This window comes from Mixophyes fleayi, chromosome 1 (genome assembly GCF_038048845.1).
Source record: "Mixophyes fleayi isolate aMixFle1 chromosome 1, aMixFle1.hap1, whole genome shotgun sequence".
In the NCBI taxonomy this organism is placed as follows: domain Eukaryota; kingdom Metazoa; phylum Chordata; class Amphibia; order Anura; family Limnodynastidae; genus Mixophyes; species Mixophyes fleayi.
The window spans coordinates 233269297-233290096 of NC_134402.1; the positions used below are offsets into that span (position 1 = coordinate 233269297).

A 20800-nucleotide genomic window follows, 5' to 3' on the forward strand; every position below is an offset into this window, starting at 1 on the left:
AGGAGAATTACATGTCTTTAGAAAGACTGCACACAATACCTGCAGCCTCAAAACTCATTACTTCAATGTCATGTGTCCTGATTTTCTTCAACATTGTCCCATAATGTTTTAATGGTTTTTAATAGACTTAATCATTGTTTACATGAATATAAATTAGTGAATATAAATTGTTAATTATTCATTCACGGTATCTTGCCAGTTGTTCATGCTGAGAAAATGGACCTCTTTCCTCAACATTTGTATAACGTACATATATACATAAATGGATGAAGATACAGTTTAGTTAGAAAAGCAAATAACAAATAGATCTCACAATGTTTCCATATTGCGCAGATATATGATACATTATGCAATAGCAATTATAAACATTGAGAGGCCATTTAATGGGCAACTGATTTTACACACGGTACTATGTTTCTAAGCAGAAGTCAAGATTAATAGTCCCACATGAACATCTAGCTTTGGGCAGAAACGTTGACAGGTTCTTTAATAAACACGTCCACCTAATCTCTTTGTTATTGTGGAGTGGTCATTGATTAAATGAGACCCATTCATCAGGCAAAGAAAGGGGGGAGCTGATATCAAAAGGGGACATAGGCGTTCAGGCTTGAAATTAGTGTCAGGAAGATGGACTCATTCCCATTTTATGGGATTACAGTATGTGTAAGTCTGGCCTTAACCTTCATCAATCAGGTTTGGAAAGACAGATATATGAGATTTTAGTTATAACAGCCCTATAGCAATAAGATCCATTATATCAGAGGTGAGAGCACTGGCTTTTACAGCCAATGGCATTCTGTACAGCTTCATATAAATAGTGCTTGTGATAGGGGGAATACATTTACTGGTAGTGCTTATTCCAACAGTCATGTAGAGTATCCACCTGAATTAAACTCAAGCCTCCCAATTATCATAGTCTGAGGTTACCCAACCACTGTGCAAATACAGTGTAAAAGCAGACACGCAGTTTATATGTGATATGGACCCTCAGACTTATCTGTAATAGTTTTAAAATTGAAAGCTGCTTATCAATGTTTGCAAATAAGTTTTGTGAAAACAAAATAAGATTGTAAATAATTGTGTAAATAAGTATTGTAACTTTAATACTGTAACATACATTATACTGTAAGTAATGTTATGATTAATAATTTGAAAAGCTATCAAGCATACCTTAAAATTTGTAAAGCCTCAAGAGTGAATGTAAGAAATCATATGTATGTATCAAGGATGTCACATAAGCCTTAGTGTGTGTGTGTGTATATATATATATATATATATATATATATATATATATATATATATATATATAAAGATGAGGGGGTAGATTTACTAAAACCTCTAAAACGGTAAAGTAGAAGTGTTGCCCATAGCAGCTAATCAGATTCATGAATGTACTAAATAATAACTAGAATCTGATTGGTTGCTATGGGCAACACCTCCACTTTTCCTTTCTAGAAGTTTTAGTAAATCTATGTCTGTAATGGACTTTTGGCTGCAGGTTGGTTGTTCTGATATAAATTGTATTTCCTCTTATTGCATTTGACATAACCTTCACAAACTACCTTAAAACATATATATATGACTGCAGGTCCTTTGTAATTCATATAATATACAGTAACTTATTTGTTGAACCAATTCATTTGATGTCTTGTTCTACCTTTTACGTACCAGACCAGGAAAATATGTAATCCTTTAAGGCTTCGGTAAACAAAATAAAAAAATCATCACCACTGATTTTCCACTATTATTGCTCAATGCTGTGAGGCAATTTTTAATTTTATAAATAGTCTTAGAGTTTGTGATTCTTCATGGTGGCTCACAGCACTGGGGTCCTGAGTTTGATTTCTGACCAGGGCCTTTTCTGTGCAGAGATTGTATGTTCTCCCAGTGTTTGCATGGGTTTCCTCCAGGTGCTCCAGTTTCCTCCCACACTCCAAAAACATACTAGTAGGTTAATTGGCTGCTGACAAAATTAACACTAGTGTGTGTTTGTGTATGTTGGGGAACTTAGACTGTAAACCTTATGAGGCAGGGACTGAAGAGAATGACAAATATTCTCTGTACAGCGCTACAGAATTAGTGTTGCTATATAAATAGATGTTGATGAATTTCATGTCCTCCTCCCTGATTCTCTACGACCCACCCCTTTGATTTTACTGGGTTATGTGTTCACTTAAGGATGATTTGTTAGTTAAACAACTGAAGGATAGGTGAAAACGAAAACCCCTTTCTCCTCTACCTCAACCCACAGCCAAAAAGAATGACTTGCTTTGCTATTTGCAAAAGTGCTACTCTGCATCATGTGTCACATGCAAAGCAAATCTACACCCATAGGTTTACTCACAACATTCCTTGTAAAAGATGGATGTTTACGCTGTAAAAACAACGGCATAAGTCCTTCTTATACTGTACTTCAAAAGCATACTTACCCACTTTTGAAGGCAGCTGTCCGAGAGGGGGTCCGTTAAAGGGGCGTGGCCACGCGTGATGCACCGTTAGACTCCGCCCCTTTCAATCCAATGCCATTTTGGCCAATCGCAGCAGGGGGCAGGGCCACGGTGGCACATTTAGCCCCGCCCCCACCTATCTTCAACAACGAACACAGCTGGATCCGGGATTTTTGCCTGCTCTCTCAGGAGTCTGGGAGAACTCATAAAAATTCGGGAGTCTCCCGGACATTCCAGGAGAGTAGGCAAAACTGTCATAGGACAGGTCATTTCTATGTCATTGCACCTAAAGGCACCGCATAAAATACTTCCAAATCAGTTTTTAAAAAAAAAGCTTTTTTCAGTAGACTATCCCATAACATATATACAGTATTTGTTAGCCATTTGGATCTAAAATTAGAAAAGAAAAACAACATTTATGCATCACGCCTCAATCTAATCCTACAATTAAAATGTCTACCAGCAGTTTGTTTGTGCTTGTAAATTCCAATATCAGATGTATTTCTCCCGAGCAAAGTAAGAATTATTATGCGTAATATATCTGTCATGTATTCGCATGAGCATGGTTAATTCTTAGCAAATCTTTTTCTAATCTTGGATAAGTAAAGCTGGTGTCTGTATCTTGGGAACATACAAGGGTTTAACGTGCCAGGGTACAAACATAAATCTGCAACCTCTAGAATGGAGTTGTGCCCAATGTCACAACTTGATGGATACATGAGCTTCAGAAGACTTTCAAGCTGTTTATTAGCACTTAAAGGATTTGGGCAGGGGGGACAAATATTGTGTCTATCTAGGGAGAAGGTTTTGTAAAGATTATAATACTTTCTGATAGATAATATAGTACAAATATTTATGTCTTGTTGTGTAAATCCACCACTCCTGTATTTAGCTGTTTTAAAGGCACAGTGCCTATAAAAATACACATGAATTTGTGAAACAAGATTTTCTGCAGCATATGATCCTTCACTGAAGGTAATCTGGGGGTAATTTACAAAACGCCACTATAGACAATTCTTCTTGGAAACATTAAACATGATTATTGTACTTTTTTTTGTCTGTGTCCAAACAAGCATAGTGAAAAGCCAGGCTGCAGCACAAATGGATAGGACAGGGATAATATGAAAAGAACAACAGACTTGATTCAAATGATCACTTTGAAATCTGTTCTGTACTGATTAGTAGTTGTGAGCCCCAATGTGGTGCCTAACTAATAACTGCATTGAACTCCATTGCATCCAGGTAGTTCAATGATACATTGTATTGTATTATATTCAGACTCCTAACCAATACGGAGCTGCTTTCCCACACTCTAACCAATCAGAGCGAAGCTACTCTGTACTGGTTAGAAGCTGGGAGCCAGTTGGGTCGCGACTCCGCAAGGAGTAAATTCTCGTCGAACACAGTTTTTTTCATTTTTTCCCCAATGGGTTTTAAGCAGGAAGCAAGAAGAGGTTACTCATGGATTTAGATGAGCAACAAAGTGTAGTATTTTGAGGACCATAGAGCTGTTAGATAGTTATAGGTTATCTATTGGCGTTTTATAAGTTAATTCCAAATTGTATTGGACCAGCTACAGCCCTATAGTCAAAGAGCATGATTAATAACGCTATTGGGGAGCATTAAGAATATAACTATCGTACTGAGATAAGCGTTATAAAAAAAGAGACCACTACTAGTGTACAGTTTTTAATTGATCACACTAAAACATAAGTGTAAATTGCTTAATCAATTTATTGGTTCATAACAGGTACTTGAAATGGTGGGGTTATCCAGCAAGGAAAAAATACAGAGAAAAATTCCCCAGCACTCTGTTATAACCAGCAAAGGAGCTACTATCAATACATGTACATAAAACTGCGGAAATTTCAGTTGCACACCTTTGCAAATGTATGGAAAGCCACCCGCCACTTCATTGTGCTTCTGCTAATAGAGTGGTCCTAACTCTAAACAGTGAGAGTCCTTATTTTTGGGCCATACATAAATGTGTTTTTAAAATGAGAGCTAACTTACCAAGAGGTACCCTAATCTTCTCTAAATGGCAATACAGCACCAGCACTCCCCAACAGCTACTGATACCAAACATGCCTCTCAAACAAACAATACAGAAGTGGAAGTTGCTCATTGAATTTACAGGTTCATAGCAGGGGCTTGAAAGGGTGGGGTTATCATGAAAGGAGCAAATACGGAGAAAAATCCCCCAGCACACTGCTATAACCAGCAAAGGAGCTGCTTTATATATTTGTAATTCGTCGCACTATACAGATTTTAATAAATGCACTGAAATACTAGTTTTAGTTTAGTTTATATATAATTAATTAAAAGTAATAGTTAAGATAGTAAAAGTTAAAAATTTTGTTTGTTTAGTTTTTGCGCACAAAATAAAACACTTGTTCTCTCTTCTTCCCTTGCGACTCCACTTGTAGTACTAACAAATTGTGGAAATATTATACAGAAGAAGAGTGTGGGGTTGACTGCTTAGTAATGTGTTTTATTCCTTAACAAAATGGATTCATTCAGTGAGAGAGCTTACTGACATTTATCAATACAATACTATGACAGTAAGATGGGGGCTCTCTGACTCATCCTCCATGCAGGCAGTCTTTTAAAAGATACAATTGTAGAAATCCATATATGGTAGCACACATACAAAAATACAGTCACAAGAATTATAATTTCAATACCTAGGCATTATTTTAACAAACATATTTAAAAATAAAGAAACTTCTAAATTATATTTTAAAACATCATACACAAATAAAGCAATAACCTATAACTGTTAATCATATGTCTGTTAATTTCCATCCATCATCTATTATTATAATTATTATCATTATTATTATTATTATTATTATTATTATTATTATTATTATTATAAACAAGCTTATGATCTAAGAGGTGGGAAAACACTTGATATGTAAGGTAACACAATAACCTGTTGAAGATACAGGTTCAATAATACAGCCACTGTGCTACTTCTTCTAGAGATTGAGTTGATACAGGTACTGAACTAATTCCTGGCTCTAGGAAGTTGATAACAACAAGCAGTGTCAGTGATATTCTGGGAGTGTGGTGCTTGGCTATTATATCACAGATAAGTTCCACACTCCTAGTCTGAGAAGCAAATGATGCTGCCCGCACCTCCCGCCTGCTAAAGTAGGAAGTAGTGAGGTTTGGGAGCACAATGCCTAAGGGAGAGGGGCACCACCTAGGTCACTCCCACTGATTGCACTGACCTGGCTCCAGGTAGTTGCTAATGGTAGATACAGTACGAGTTCCTGGATCCAATCACTTGGTAGTTACAGCCCCTGTGCTAATTATTTGTGGCTACAAGTACTATGATTACTGGTGTAGCTTTAGTTCATGCCCTAGGTTGTTCGTGATAATATACAAGGCAGTGTGTAATTAGATACACAGTATGCACAGCACATTACATCTCTCAATGTACACCTCTTATTGGTAGCCAGTTATTCTCTCTGCTAAAATTGTTCTGTGTATAGATAAATTGTTAGATATAGATAGACAGATGTTCTTTAGTATATGGCAAACGAAGTCATTCAATCATTTGCGATTTTAATGTCTTTTGTTGCTGTTTCAATGAATGTAAATTGATACAACTAATTTGCTGCTATATTTGATTTTGTAGGCTTGGGAGAGCAGGAGAAATCAGAAAACCTGAGGTTTTTGACAGTTGATAAAGATGCCAATCATACTGTTGAAAGTGAACTACCATCAATGCAATCACAAACTAAAGATCCCCCTAGACATAAAAGAGTAAAAGAGTTGCATATCAAATTGGAAAGAAGCCAGGGTTCCTACAGTGATGAGAAAGACTGGACACCTAGGTTACCAGCAAGACACAATTCATCTGTGGAAACTGGTCCAGTCAGCAGTACTAGATTTCCTTTGCATATTGCCAATGACTCAAACATAACAGAAAAGGGGAGATCCAAAGGCAATGCTCACAGGAAGCCAGTTGATGAGTCTGAATATACATATGGTGAAAACTCTGATGTGATGGTGGAAAAAGTTCATAAGAGCATAGATGGTGAAGACATTGGGTTCTCAGGAGATTCAATTGTAAAGAATGAGATATTAAAGCATCAGATTAAACCAGAATTGTCCGACCCTGCTGACTTAACATTGGGAACACAGGTTTCAGATGACTTTTTTTTCCCAACTGTTGAACTTCCAAATGCAGAAAAGGAAACTGATAGGAAGCTGAATGGAAGTATAAGGCTATATGGCAATTTTCAGGAAAGGCAAGGCAAAGAGATGAGTTTCTCAGAAAAGCTGGCATTGTCTTTAACAGAAAGCAAGGCACAACCTCAAGCAAAAGAATCACCAACCTTCAACAATTTTAATGCATCAGTCACAAAGATTCCCGATACAGTCTTTAGGGAACAAGATCCTAATGTGCTAAATGTACAGACACTTTCAAATGATAAATATGTTCAAAATGAGAAGCTGGAAACTATGCACAGAAATGTTCAGCCATCAATTGACACAACAAGTAACCTAAAAGAGTCGGAAAAGTGGAGACTAGATGCAACTTTACCAGCTCCTTCATCACCACAGAATACAGGAGCCCCACCATTGCTTAGACACAGAGCCATTACTAAGAAGGAAGAACACACTGCAAGCTTTAACAACCAAGTACATGTCACTGATACATTTGCATTTGAGAGTCAAACCCATTCAATGTTCACTCAAAATGTGAAAGATAGTTCTAATGAAGCTTTGCACATAGTTGGAGAAGATGCTCAGATGGTTACTGAAGGGAAAGATGAGTGGACCACAGCTGCAGGATATATCATTAAGTCAATCCTGGAATCTGACCACTCTTCTGTTGCCAACTCAATTATCGCACACTCCAACTTGGCAACAGAAGCTGGAGTGGAATTTGCCAGTGGAACATCAAGACCTCATCTTGACTTTAACTCGTATGTGCCATTAACATCTACTGTAAGGGAAAAGGAATATTCTGTAGGTCTACTGGTGAGCATGAATACTGGTTCAGCAAAGATGGAGACTGAAACAATCACACCAAGTTCAATAGTCCCTTTGGACAAAAAAGGTTATGTAGGAGAAGACCATAGTTATGTCAAGGGCTCTTCTGTCCCAACAATTGTATCCTCTGACAGCACTTTCCTACCTGCACTGTTGAAGTCCACAGGAGAAAGTGAGATGGAAGAAACATTGTCTTTGGAGCGGGATGGAGATCTTGGAAGTGGTGGAGATAGTGCACAGTGGCTGTTTGAGGAAAACAGTGCACAAGGTAATTCATGTATTTATATGATTACATGTGAAAACAAAGCATTTTCTTGTTACAATCAGCACAATTATTACTAGGAGTTGCCCTTCCTGCTTCTGCCACTTTGCCCCCCCCAGGCCTGTGCTCAGTGGACACCTGCCTTAAATGTTTAATATATTAATATATATTATTATTTATACTCAACTTGGTTCCATACTTTTTAATACTGTTATTCTCAATGGAGCTTGTTAACCAGAGTAATAAACATATAAATAAAACGTTTTTCAGACATTGTGGGAGAATATAAAACTGCATTGACTTACATGATATAAAACAAGGTAGTTTTACTTAGCAATAAATGCTAGCATCAAAATTCTAAAAGATGCAATTACAATATTTTTTTAGGATTCTTTAAAATAACATGTTTGTTCTTTTAGGGATTAAGAGGGAGGCTCAATAAAATGATTGAAGTTGGTTAATACAAAAAAACAAAAGCAAAACAAGCCCTCAACACCAGAAACCAATTAGCTTTCTACTCCACTGTGCTTCTGCCTCACAGAAAATAAATTAAGCATTTGGAGCCCACCACTGTATTCGTATGTCCAGGTGACAAAGTTTCCATAGCAACCATGGCTTTTCTGTTTGCTTTCTGCCAATCAAGAGGGGAGAATATTGTAGCAGCATTCAGCTAATAAGGCCCAGTGAGCCCATTCCAAGTCTGTCATAAATTTAATAAGGGTTGCGTTCTCCCTGTAAATATTCCCAAAATAACAGCTTCATTTTTATCCACAGAGTCTTGACACTTATGGCAGTGACTAAAGAAATAAAACAAGCACTAAAAATCTGACACAGTTGGGTACCATATTAAAAAATGTCTTTATTCCTGTAATGGTTGACAGCAGGCAGTAAATGAGTCAGGGTTAAAGAAATGTTTCATATAGTCAGGAGCCAGAGCCAGGGGTCGAACATAGGACTCATATCAAAATTGTGTGTGCGTGTGGGGGGGAGTTGCCTCACATGCCCAGGCTCTGCGCCTTCTCTAAAGAGGCTCCACTCTGCTATTCTGAGCATGGGCAGGAGCCAGGGCAGAACAGTGCCCTCTTACCTCAAAGGCCCCATGGTGGCAGTTGCACCATTGGTTGGAGATGAGTGCTAGGAGCCAAAAATTATGTGACAAAAAATTCTGATGTGCAGAGCATACTGTTCAAAATTGTAGGGAGTGAATGTGTACTACACTTTGCTAACAATGATTAGCTTGTAGCAGTAGTGTCCAACACACTAATTCAGAAAACTGGGCATATCCTACCAGTGCTAAAAACATTTATCAAATAGTGGCAACCATGTGTTAGTAATGACAAAATGGGCAGAATAATGCTGGACACATTTACCCAGCAGTGCCCAACATCTAATTGCAGTAGACCTTTGCTCAGCATGTATCTGTTGTGTCTAAAATAATAAACAGTATATAATTGTAGTACCTGACACATTTACTCTGCAGTGCCCTAGAGGTATGCCTACCCTGTGGTACCTAGTATTTGCAAAGAGTGGTCAACCCACCTTGATTAGATGCCTACTCATTCTTCCTCAGCTGTACTTGAATGGCAAGGAGCCACTAATAGTGTCTGCTATTTTTTCATTTTGCTATTAGTGGCTAAAGTAAGGAGCACGGTACATTCCTGCGGGATATAAACTGCAGACATGCACTTTGTATGTAAAATAACTGCAATGCAGGCATGCAGCATGTGCAATTCAATTGTATAACTATTGAAATTAATATTTTTAACAATTATCTTAATTATAATTATAAAAGTTATTTTTCATTTCATCAACGTTTCTTTCCTGCTCCCTATCTTTCATTTGCCTCTATATTTTATTATCCAACTCCCTCTCCAGCACTTTTCTATTTTCAGCTGCCGTTTATCACTGTCATTGTCACAAATACTCTGTTCTTTTCCATTGTCCTCTATTTTTGCTGCTGTCCACAATTCACCCACCAACTTTGTTCTTAGAGACAAATCAAAGAATGTCGGATAATAACTCTTTCATTTCCATTTTACGACAGTATGTAACTGCTTTCTTGCCAGAATGTCATGTAATTATTTCACAACTTTAAATGACAAAGTAGTTCACAATTGTCTGGTGTACTCATTATATATAATTTACCAACATAAAGGTCACTATGGTAAAGCATGCATGCTTCTTACATGTGTATAACTAGGTGATGCCCATATCAAACCACTGGATATTGGATTTTTTAATTTCTTGTAATGGTTGGATATTCAGCTCAGTAATACCCAGTCTTAGCTATATAATAATGTCAAATAGAGGATTTACTTGTACTTTACAGTTGTTTTTAACCTATCTACATGTGTAAAGGAGATTCAGGGACACATATCTATAACCATTTCTCTTAAGACACATTGGGCCTGAGTCATTAAGGAGAGCAAGGCAATAAAAGGAGTACATTGTATCCTGGACCAACCATGTTACAATACAAGGGGTGGAAATTAGTTAATTATTTTGCACATGAGTTAAATCCTGGCTGTTTTTCATGTAGTACACAAATACTTATTTTTTACACTGAAATATAAAGTTGATCTAGGACATGCCTTACCCCAACTATAAATCTGTCCCCACATTTTAAACTTACCTCCCCTCCAATGCAACATGATTTTGTCTAGGTGCAAAGTTACTTCTTTTTTATGCTTTGCTCACCTTAATGATTCAGGCAAATTGTGAACTCATTCCAGATGCCACAAACCTAATAGCGGCAGAGATGATGTTCTCAGCTCACCTCTTGGAACCTAAATTTCTGCCCCCCCTGCCCTCCCCCCCGACCCACCTGTCAAAACCCATACTTTCATACTTTCATAATTTGCAATAATTGATTGAAAGGAGAAGGATATGGTGACACAAGTCACCTGCACTCCTTACCGCAATCAATGTTTGAGCAGTGTCGTGACTGACAGGGCAAAGTGCAAACAGGGCAGGAGAGGGAAAGGAGGTTCTCAATCTCTTCTGCCCATAATCCAGTGATTGCAGAAAGGAAAACAGAAAATTGCTGTCATCTTGCGATAATGAACTATTCAAGTGATTTTATCACTTGAATAGCTCATTATTTTTACAATATAGAGGGTTGACCTTCAGAATATTAAATATTAGAGAAGTAAAGTATTTTTAAATTGAGGCACTCTGAAAACCACAGTGCATTTAATTTAAAAACATACAAACTGTATTAGTTTGTTATTAAAATACTAGAGTCCTATATATCATAACTAAATATATATACACTATATGCACAAAAGTATTCGTACGCTTGATCATTACACCAACAGGGACTGTAATGACATTGTATTCAAATATATATACTTTAATATGGAGTTGGTCCCCTTTTTGCAGCGATAACAGTTTCCACTGTTCTTGGAAGACTTTCTACAAGATGTTGGAGTGTTTCTGTTGGAATTTGTGCCCATTCATTCTGTAGAGCATTTATGAGGTCAGGCACTGAGGTTGGACGACAAGGCCTGGCTCACAATCGCCGTTCCAGTTCATCCCAATGGTGTTCAATGGGGTTGAGATTAGGGCTCTGTGTTCGGGCCAGTCTAGCTTTTCCACACCAAACTCATCAAACCATGTCTTTGTAGTCCTTGCTTTGTGCACTGGGGTACAGTCATGTCAGAATAGAAAATGGTCTTCCCCAAACTGTTGCCACAAAGTTGGAAGCATAGCATTGTCCAAAATGACTTGGTATGGTGAAGCATTAAGATTGCCTTTTACTAAAGATAAGGGGCCTAGCCCAAACCCTGAAAAACAGCCCCATACCCCCCTCCTACAACAAACACCAAACGCAGTTGGCATAATGCATTAATGCAGGTAAAGTTCTCCGGGCATCCACCAAACCAAGACTCGCCCATCTGACTGCCAAACAGAGAAATGTGATTCACACTGTTTTTGTGCTTACATTAATGCCAGTGGAAGTTCGGAACTCTTCAGCCACGGAATCAGCAGAGTGGTGGCGACTTTTACACACCATGCGTCTTAGTACTCGTTGACCCTGCTCTGCGCTTTTACGTGGTCTTCCACTTCATGACTGAGTTGCTGTTGTTCCTAAACGCTTCCACTTTCTAATAATATAAGTTACAGTTGACAGTGAAATATCCAGCAGGGATGAAATTTCACAAACAGTCTTATTGCAAAGGCGGAATCCTTTCACAGTGCCATGCTTGAAGTCAATAAGCATAAACATTTGCAAATGAAGACTGCACGGCTAGGTGCTTGATTTCATATACCTCTGGAAACGGGTCTGATTGAAACACATTATATACATATATATACATTTATATATGTATATATATATATATATATATATATATATATATATCTATCACAAAAGAGAAAAGTATACAAATATATGTGAGTAAATTAAATTTGCCCCCATATTTAATTATAAATTAATTTTGTCCCCTTAATCACTAAGATATTAATGTCCTCATAATTCATGTCACTGGTGCCTCCTCTTATGTTCTCAGTAGGAAGGTAGCTCAGACAGCATGCAGCTTCAGCAATCTCGCCTCTAACAATCATCCCTTTTTTCTGGTTGTTGTTTTGCTAGTTTGCTAAAAATCGGAACAGCAATGTGTAATGAAGCACTTTGTAAAAGGACAGATTTCAGGTGGGTTTCAAGTTGCTTGGCTGTTAGTAAATCCGGCGGTTTTGAAAGTCTCTGAAAATCCGCCTAAAACAGCCAGTATTACAAAACCACCATTTTGTGTCATTTTACAACACCTGTATATTAAATGTTGTAGATGTTTCTCCTAGGGAGGCTGCTGAAAGAGTGTTATGAGATATGGGCAGGCCATCTGGCACTTCTGGCAAATGCCAGAAGGGCCGATGGTCAGATGGGCCGGTCCCGGACAGTCAGTGCATGAAAAAATGGGGTGGGGGGGGAGAGGCTGTCACACAGAGAAACAGGGGGGTGGGGGGAGAGGCTGCTGCACAGAAAAACAGGGGGGGGGGGGAGGCAGCCTCACATAAAAATGGGGGGTGGGGCAGAGAGAGGCTGCCACGAGGCTGCCACACAGATAAACTGGGGGGGGGAAGAGAAGCTGCCACACAGAAAACCGGGGGTGGGAGGGGGGGGGAGAGGCTGCCACACAGAAAAATGGGGGGGAGATGAGAAAGGCTGCCACAGAAAAATGGGGGGGGGATGCTGTATAGTCAATAATTGTTCCTAATGATTATTTATATATTATACAAATAGAATTTAGTGGTGTCAATATGTTCACTCTGTGGCATAATCTGATTTGGGGGCACTATTGTGGCATAATATGATTTTTGGGCACTACTGTATAGCATAATAGGATTTGGGGGCACTATTGTGGCATAATATGAACTGGGGCACTACTGTATGGTATAATATGATTTGGGGGCACTATTGTATGGTATAATATGATTTGGGGGCACTATTGTATCATAATATCAACTGGGGGCAGTATTGTGTTATAATATGATTTGGGGGCACAACTGTATGACATAATATGATTTGTGGGCTCTATGGTGGCTGAAAATCAATTTGTGGCACATACTCAGGCATGAGGGAAGGCAGAGACTGTTAATATAATGTGGGAGGTAGGCTATTAATTTAATGCTGGAGTTTAGGCGGGGGCTAATTATTTAATTGGTGCTGTTTTATTTGTGGGGTGATGTGGGTCACTTTAATTTAATATTGGGGCCTAGCAATTTAAGAAGGGGTGATTGGACCTTTAATTTAATGCTGGGGTGGTTTGGGGGCTATTAATTGAAAGTGGGGAAAAAAATAACGTCCATTTACTAAATGAGAATTTGAATTTTTTAATGGCAGTGATGGTTGCGGGAAATAGGTATATTTCTTAAACGTAAATGCTAATTAATTTATTGCTGGGGTTGTTTGCAGGCAGGAAAATAGATTTATTTGTTAAATGTGAATACTAGTATTTTAATGTTGAGGCTGGAGGGAGGCCTAATTACAAAACATGGGTTGTATTGATTAAACACCAGGGCTGGTTGGAGTTTTTTAAATTACATGTACCCATTTTTTTGCCAAATAGGGGCCTCCAACATTCCAGGATCCAGACAGGCAGCACCTAAAGACACCAGCAGCCACAGGTGGTGAAAGTGAGAAGAACAGGTAGGACTGTCTGCCAACTGTCCCAAATTTTGGTGACTGTCTCGTTTAGTGAGATTTGGTCCGACTACAAGGACAGTTGGGAGGTAAGTCCCACTTTGCACTGTACTGCTTGTGAAGGCAGAGCTAACAGCAACTAACAGTATTACACACAGTATTGCCTGTGTATTTGTCTAACATTTGTCTAAAATGATAATCATAGGTACCCCCTGTCTTAAATACCCCGGGCCCCCTAAGCGTTAATCCAGCTCTGGTTAGCAGGAGGGAGCGGATATCTGCTCCCAGTCCCCGGAAAGGACACAGCCTGCAGAGCAAGCAGAGGCGCTCTAAGTCTCACAAGATTTGGTAATCTCGTGAGACTAAGAGCTTCCCTGCTCACTCTACAGGAATTTCTTATCCTGATAGATGTCAGCAGCACCAGAAGCATAGATTAGTACAGTGGGCTGGGGGTGTCATAATTTGCCTGGAGGGATGGCGTGATATGGCTGGGAGGGCATGATAAATGTAATGTTTTGTTATAATGTATGTATCAATACCCCATGTTGGCCACACCCACAACACAATGTGGCCAAGCCCTTTTCAGTGTCGACGCTGCGCAGCGGCACACAGCTTCTTTCCTGCTGAAATTAAGGTGGGCCTGTGTACTTTAAATGCCAAGGCTGATTTTTAGTCCCAGTCCGGCCCTGGATCAGGGGGTAAATGTATCAAGCTGCGACTTTGCGGCGTGTTTTGAAAAGTGGAGATGTTGTCTATTGCAACCAATCAGATTCTAGCTATCACTTTGTAGAATGTACTAAATAAATGATAACTAGAATTTGACTGGTTGCTATAGGCAACATCTCCACTTATAAAATCCGCTGGAAACCCGCACCTTGATACCAAAATTTAAAAGTGAGAAAATGTATAGGTTGATTTTAAGGATTTTTTTGAGTGTACTGTAACTTTGTTCATTAAATTTCTACATGTACATTATCTCCTGCTGTATTTTTCTCCCCACTGTATTTATGTTATATGTTGCCCTTAAATATCTGTTTTATAAATAATGATAAGGATTAGTTAAAACAGATATTGTATACATTGCAAACATATAACACATAACACTACCATAATGCAGAAAAAGTATAGCTAATTAAGTGACATGCTAAGTTAGTGGTGATGTGAAACTGCCTATTTCATATAATTCAATATATAACCACACCCTTAGGATGTAAGCTCGTATGAGCAGGGCCCATCTTCCCTCCTGTCTCCATACCTGTTCTTCCACTCCGTCTCTACTGTATCTGCCTGGAGTTTCTGAAGTACTGGTACTTTGTGTTTATTGTTCTGTACTGTCTTACCCTGTATAGTCTACTGTTTGTACCATGTACGGCGCTGCGGAAACCTTGTGGCGCCTAACAAATAAACGATAATAATAATAATAATAATAACCACAGGAACTTTCCATTTTTTGATTTATATAAATAACAAATATTAGAAGTTGTCATGGAGTTCTGTGTCCATGACCCAAGTTCACAGTTTATGGAACTCCAAGCTGATAGCTAATATCTGTAACAATTTACAACAAGGGGGCATTTTTCTGTAAAATACTCGTTTTCCTAATGAACACTAAAGCGATGACATGTAAATTCACTGTTTATCCAGAAATGATTTACAGGTTCTTATATTTGTAATTAGCATATTTTCATTTTTTTAATGACATTAAGTGGATTGTATGGAATCACTGACCATTTGTTTACTTTTTAGGGGAACCACAACCGTGTTCTCACAGTCCTTGCTTGCATATGGGGACCTGCCAGTTCAATGGGAGCACATACAGCTGCATCTGCCACAAAGGCTACACAGGAGAGAACTGCGAAATCGGTACATTCAGTTGCCATTTATAAAGCAATATGAAAATAAGGTGACTTGCAGTATGCAAATAGAGGATGACAATTGATAGCTGGTAATAAGAGAAAACAGCATTGGTCCCATAGCCAGTCATAATTTAGGGGGGCTCAGTGATGGAGTTCAGTGATCCTTCAGTGGCTCCCTCTCTGCTCTTCTACTGCATGCGCAGTGAGGGGTTTCAGTTCTAGAATAGGGACTAAATAAATCATATTTAGGGAAACGATAGCAGATTAGGGCACTATTTATTAAGCAATGAAAAGACTAAACACCACCAAAAACATCTATTTTCACCTGAGAGGATCTGTTATTGCATCACTCTTAAAATACCTGAAACATTATCGGTAACTAGATTTTGTGCTGATTTTCAGTCCCGCAGGAGAGGAAAATTAGTGAAGAGGCAGTTCTTCCTAATTCCTCCCCAGCAGGCTGCAAGCTTGTCTTCTCCTGATCGCCCCTCCTCCCATTTTCTCCCAAAAGCGGGTGCTGAGCAGATGCTATGACCTTCAATAACTGACAACTTACCTATCATGTCATGAATAAGATCTTTTTGGTGAGGTGCCCAACAATTGCATATGCCATATGATCAGTGCTGCCATCAACAGGCAGAGAACAGCCTTGGACAAGGGCACCAGCTATTTGTGGGCTTGCAGTCCTAGTAGACCTACAGGTACTCGGAAGAGTTGGAATAAGAGTAGTGGAAGAGCAGCTCCAGCCCTGTGGTGAGGTTGCTGTCAGTCATGGGCTCGTTGTGAGACAGGTAACTGGGGAGCTAAAGCTCCTGCAGGACACTCACTACCAAGCTGGTTGTTGCCCCCATGGTGTTAATACTCTTGTGCACCAGATGGATAGGTCTTGTTGACTTTGGGCATGATCTGGGACAGGAATCTACCCCTGGTCATCCCTAAAACATAGGAGCATTTCTTTTCCTGGTAATGACATGGGTCTCTCCTTAATTGTCACTGATGTTGGGCTCCATGCTCACATTAGGACATTGCCCACTGGAAACATTGATACAGATGCTGGATCCGATCAGTCACTGGCTAACGTTCAACCCATCCTGGAATGCAACACCAGACTCTCCAGCAGCCCAATTTAAGCAAAGGTACCAATCGCTTCAATGCTGCCCCCAAGTCTATCCATCCAGTGCAGTACCCTCAGTTCTGTTGAATTGAGGTCAGCCCTCCATTCAGTCCATTCCATGCATACCTCAAGTAGCACTTGCGATCTGCAACAGCCAGGAACAGAAGAACTAATTAGTGCTTCATTTTATTCAGGATCCAGAAAATCCTACAACTATCTTTCTGATAGAAAGAGGACCAACTTAAAGCATTAGAATTAAGTGACCGGTGAACACCAGACTTCAGAGCAGACTCCGGATTTTGATGTACTGGCTGAAGGGGTTCCTAACACATATGACAGGAAGCTTGGATGGCACTAATCCTAAGGCATAGGAAATTTTACATGACAGGTTAAGATCAGAAACGGGAATAAAAGGAGAAGCCACATATAATAGGTTTATGAAATAGAATTAACAGAAGTGTTATATGGGGAATTTATGAAATAGTGAATATATTTTGAACAAAAGTACAAATTCCTTTATTAATTTCAGTTGCATTTCATTATTTACAATCTGGTGAAGTTTGCCTAAGTAAATATTTTTACTCTTACTGGATTCTATATTATTACCCCATTTTCAGTATAAACACCAATACAGTGTAAATACTATTTTATCATAAAGTACAAAAACATGTGTACCTATGCATACATTAAGTATAGATCTGTCTTGTTTTAAGAGGTGATTTGTGTGTGTGCCATGTTTTCACAGATATTGATGAGTGTCTGTCCAACCCCTGTCAGAACGGAGGTACCTGTATCGATGAAATCAACTCCTTCCTTTGTTTGTGTTTACCAAGCTATGGAGGAAACACATGCGGTAAAGGTGAGAGGAAATAGATTCTGAGATAGGAGACTTGCTCCGGAGAAATAGAGGTTATTTATAACTTTTTCATGGAAAACTTGCTTACTTTGTACACCTCAGTGGTATATATGGTGGTATCAAAGTGCTATTTATGTGGTATCAGAAAGTATAAAGTGGCACATGATATTGTAGTGCATAGTGTTGCAGTATGTAAGAGAGCATAAACACAGCATTTTGTATGACAAAACATGAGTGTGTCCATAAGTGGATTTTAGCAATATGCTGCTCTATGTTGATCAACAATTTGGTGAAAATATATTTACATTTAAGGGGGAATTAAATTGACTGCTTTGTTTGCGAGAATAACGTGGCCCGCGCACTGTTACCGTTAGTACGGTAATTTGAATGTGGATTTTTGCTCGCAGCAAAAATCAGCGTTGAGATTACTGTACTAACCGTAATAATGCGCACTATTACCGTGGTAACGATAATACTACGCGAGCCACATTATTCTCATGAACAACATGGTAAATTGAATTCTACCCTTAAAATGATAAAACACCCAAGCATTAGGTAATGAAAATTTCCACATGATCCAAATCCATTAAAGTTCCTAAAATCTGTGAAAAAATGTAATTTTGGTCCTAAATGATCACTTCAGTGTTCCTTTCCTCCTGTTTCTCACTCCCAGTTACATTGCACTCAATTAGCTCACTATCTGTAAACATTTTCATTACTGATGATACGCTGCATGCTTTACTAACTTTCAACTTCCATTTCATTCCACCTCCTTAACATCTATTCCCAGACATCTGCTCATCTCCTGATTCATGTTTCCTTAACTATTCCCTTTTCCCTCACCACTTAAAGTGCTTATCTCATCCATGTATTCATCAACCTCTTTTCTTCTTACTCATATTTCTCCCTCATACTCTGCCCTATTCACTTACTATTACATCCTTTTATTGTACTTAAACATCTTCCCTGTGTTGTCTCCCAAATGAATTGCTCCCAGATCTCCCTTCCCTGTCAGCCCTTGTCCTAGCAGTTCCTCCTTGCAATGAATGTACTGTCTTCATAGCTTAACTTTTGTAATATATTTTTGACTTCCGCCCTCTTATGGTGATACCTTATTTTGTTGCATGAAAAGTTCTGTCTCCCTAACCTTTATCAATGTGTTTAATCTCAGGAATTATTTTTTCGAATTGCAATATTCTTTCACAGTTTTAAGTTTCAAAAATGGTCAGTGGTTAATGTGATCACTATGTGCTTCCTCCTGCACTTGTGATACTGAGCATAGAGGTACTTTGAGGGTGGTTATGAGTCACACCCACCCAATCATATGCCACAATGAACATTCCCCCCTTTAAACCTCTTGTCAATTGTTTTCAATAAAGCTGCCACATAAAACACAAGGGGAGTTAGTTATATCCCTATGATATGGGGCTGCTGGCTTTTGTTTATATCCTCTAGTTTTTGTCTATGGTTATTCTAAAAAGAGCATGAACATTTCTTTCTATCTGCTATCCTTTCTCTAGATCCAAAATGGTTGCCAATAATATTGTTAATTAGTAAATGTTTGTTTCTAACAACAGTACAAAATCGTTTTATTATGTCAATATATTTGCAACAAGGAATATTAAAACAAAAATGCCTTAACTAACATGAAGCTTGTAAAATATTATTTACATAGTATAAAATGAATTCTGGCACTAGACTTATACACAATTATAATAATACAGAAACACCTGGATGCCACCTGAATTATGGGTCTGATGATAACTATTAAAATCCTTATGGACAGAGGAAATTTGTCCTCAATGTGATTAAAGGTCCTTGAAAAATTATATATACAATCAGTAATTAATATATCCAAAGAATAGTTCCTTAATGGCAATCCAATCATATTACACAGTATTGCCCACAGGTAAATTCCTGTCCATCCAAATAGCGAAGATAAGTTCCAATAACTAATGTTGTATTGTAGAAAATAATTCCACTTGAATAAATAGTGGTAGCGGGACATAAATTATTTCAGACTTACCCTAAGCAGGGCTAATTCATTTGCAGTCTTTTTTGGGCCCTTTGTGCGAACCAACAGCAGAGCCTCAGTGTATACAAGAAGAGCGACTCGCGGCCGCGGCTAGTCTTGGTTTGCACATGCAGTAGTCTAAACGCTGAAAGACGTGCAAAGCTCTGTAGGCAGATTCTCATTAAGGCAGTTGGACCGGTTTCTTTTTGGGTGTTGGTCAAACCAATAACTAACGCATTTCGCCTGGGGGCTTCTTTAGGTAGGAATGGTGATGTAGTGAGATTTTCAGTAGGGGATTAAAGTGGATTGAAATAGACGCCTGAAATCCGAACTGAGACAGGATTGGTGGATGTAGAGTTAGCTTGCCATTTGCTTAGTCCTTGATTAGCAGCTCTCTGATATAGTCTGTTATGGATTACCGCAGAATGTTTAAAGACCCGATTTGAAAATTGAGCATTAGTAAGCAGATAATGTTTGATTCTTAAATGTTAATTATTATTCACAAAGATTATATATATATAATTTGTGATCATAAAAATAACAAACTTCATAGGTCTCATAATAATATTAAAATTACAGATGTTTCTTACATACAATAAAGCATCCAAATGATGGTTCCTTTAATGAATGAGAGAACTTTATTACTTTGACTTCTTTGAAACCAAATAAACCAAGGTGTCAGGATCTGCCACGCTTTCTCTGCAGCATCTTGTCAGAATGCTGCTTCATCTCAGTAGCTCCTGCCTTTGGGATTGGATTGGACTTTATTATTGTGTTTCACTGAATGTGTTATAGGCAGAACCTCTGATCCACCAGAGGTGCTGCTATTGTGCTTTTCTTCTCTGTCTTGTAGGAGTTACCTTGCTGATCCAATTATCTCCTGCACCTGGGTGTTCCCTATTTATACCGGCCACTCCTTGCATACCTTGCTGGTCATTGTTGTTGCTGTTGCTCCTGCTGCTGTTGCGGTTCCTGTTTCATGTTGCTGTGCTGTTGGCTGCTATGCTCCTGGTTCATCTGTTCCCTGTGATTTCTTCATATTACCTGTTTACCTGCATCAGCCATGTTCCTGGTATTTGCTTTCTGCATCTCCCTCAAA

The 20800-nt window shown here is 38.7% G+C and overlaps 1 protein-coding gene across 3 annotated transcripts in view; it reads left to right on the forward strand.

Annotated features, from left to right (window-relative positions):
• Window positions 1-20800, forward strand: part of NCAN (neurocan) — a 141554-nt gene that overhangs the window by 96748 nt on the left and 24006 nt on the right. For all 3 annotated transcript variants that reach the window (XM_075207779.1, XM_075207798.1, XM_075207789.1), the window contains 3 exons: window positions 6094-7725; window positions 15608-15724; window positions 17577-17690. In XM_075207779.1, coding sequence (XP_075063880.1) covers window positions 6094-7725; window positions 15608-15724; window positions 17577-17690 — 1863 coding nt within the window. The remainder of the gene's footprint in view (window positions 1-6093; window positions 7726-15607; window positions 15725-17576; window positions 17691-20800) is intronic.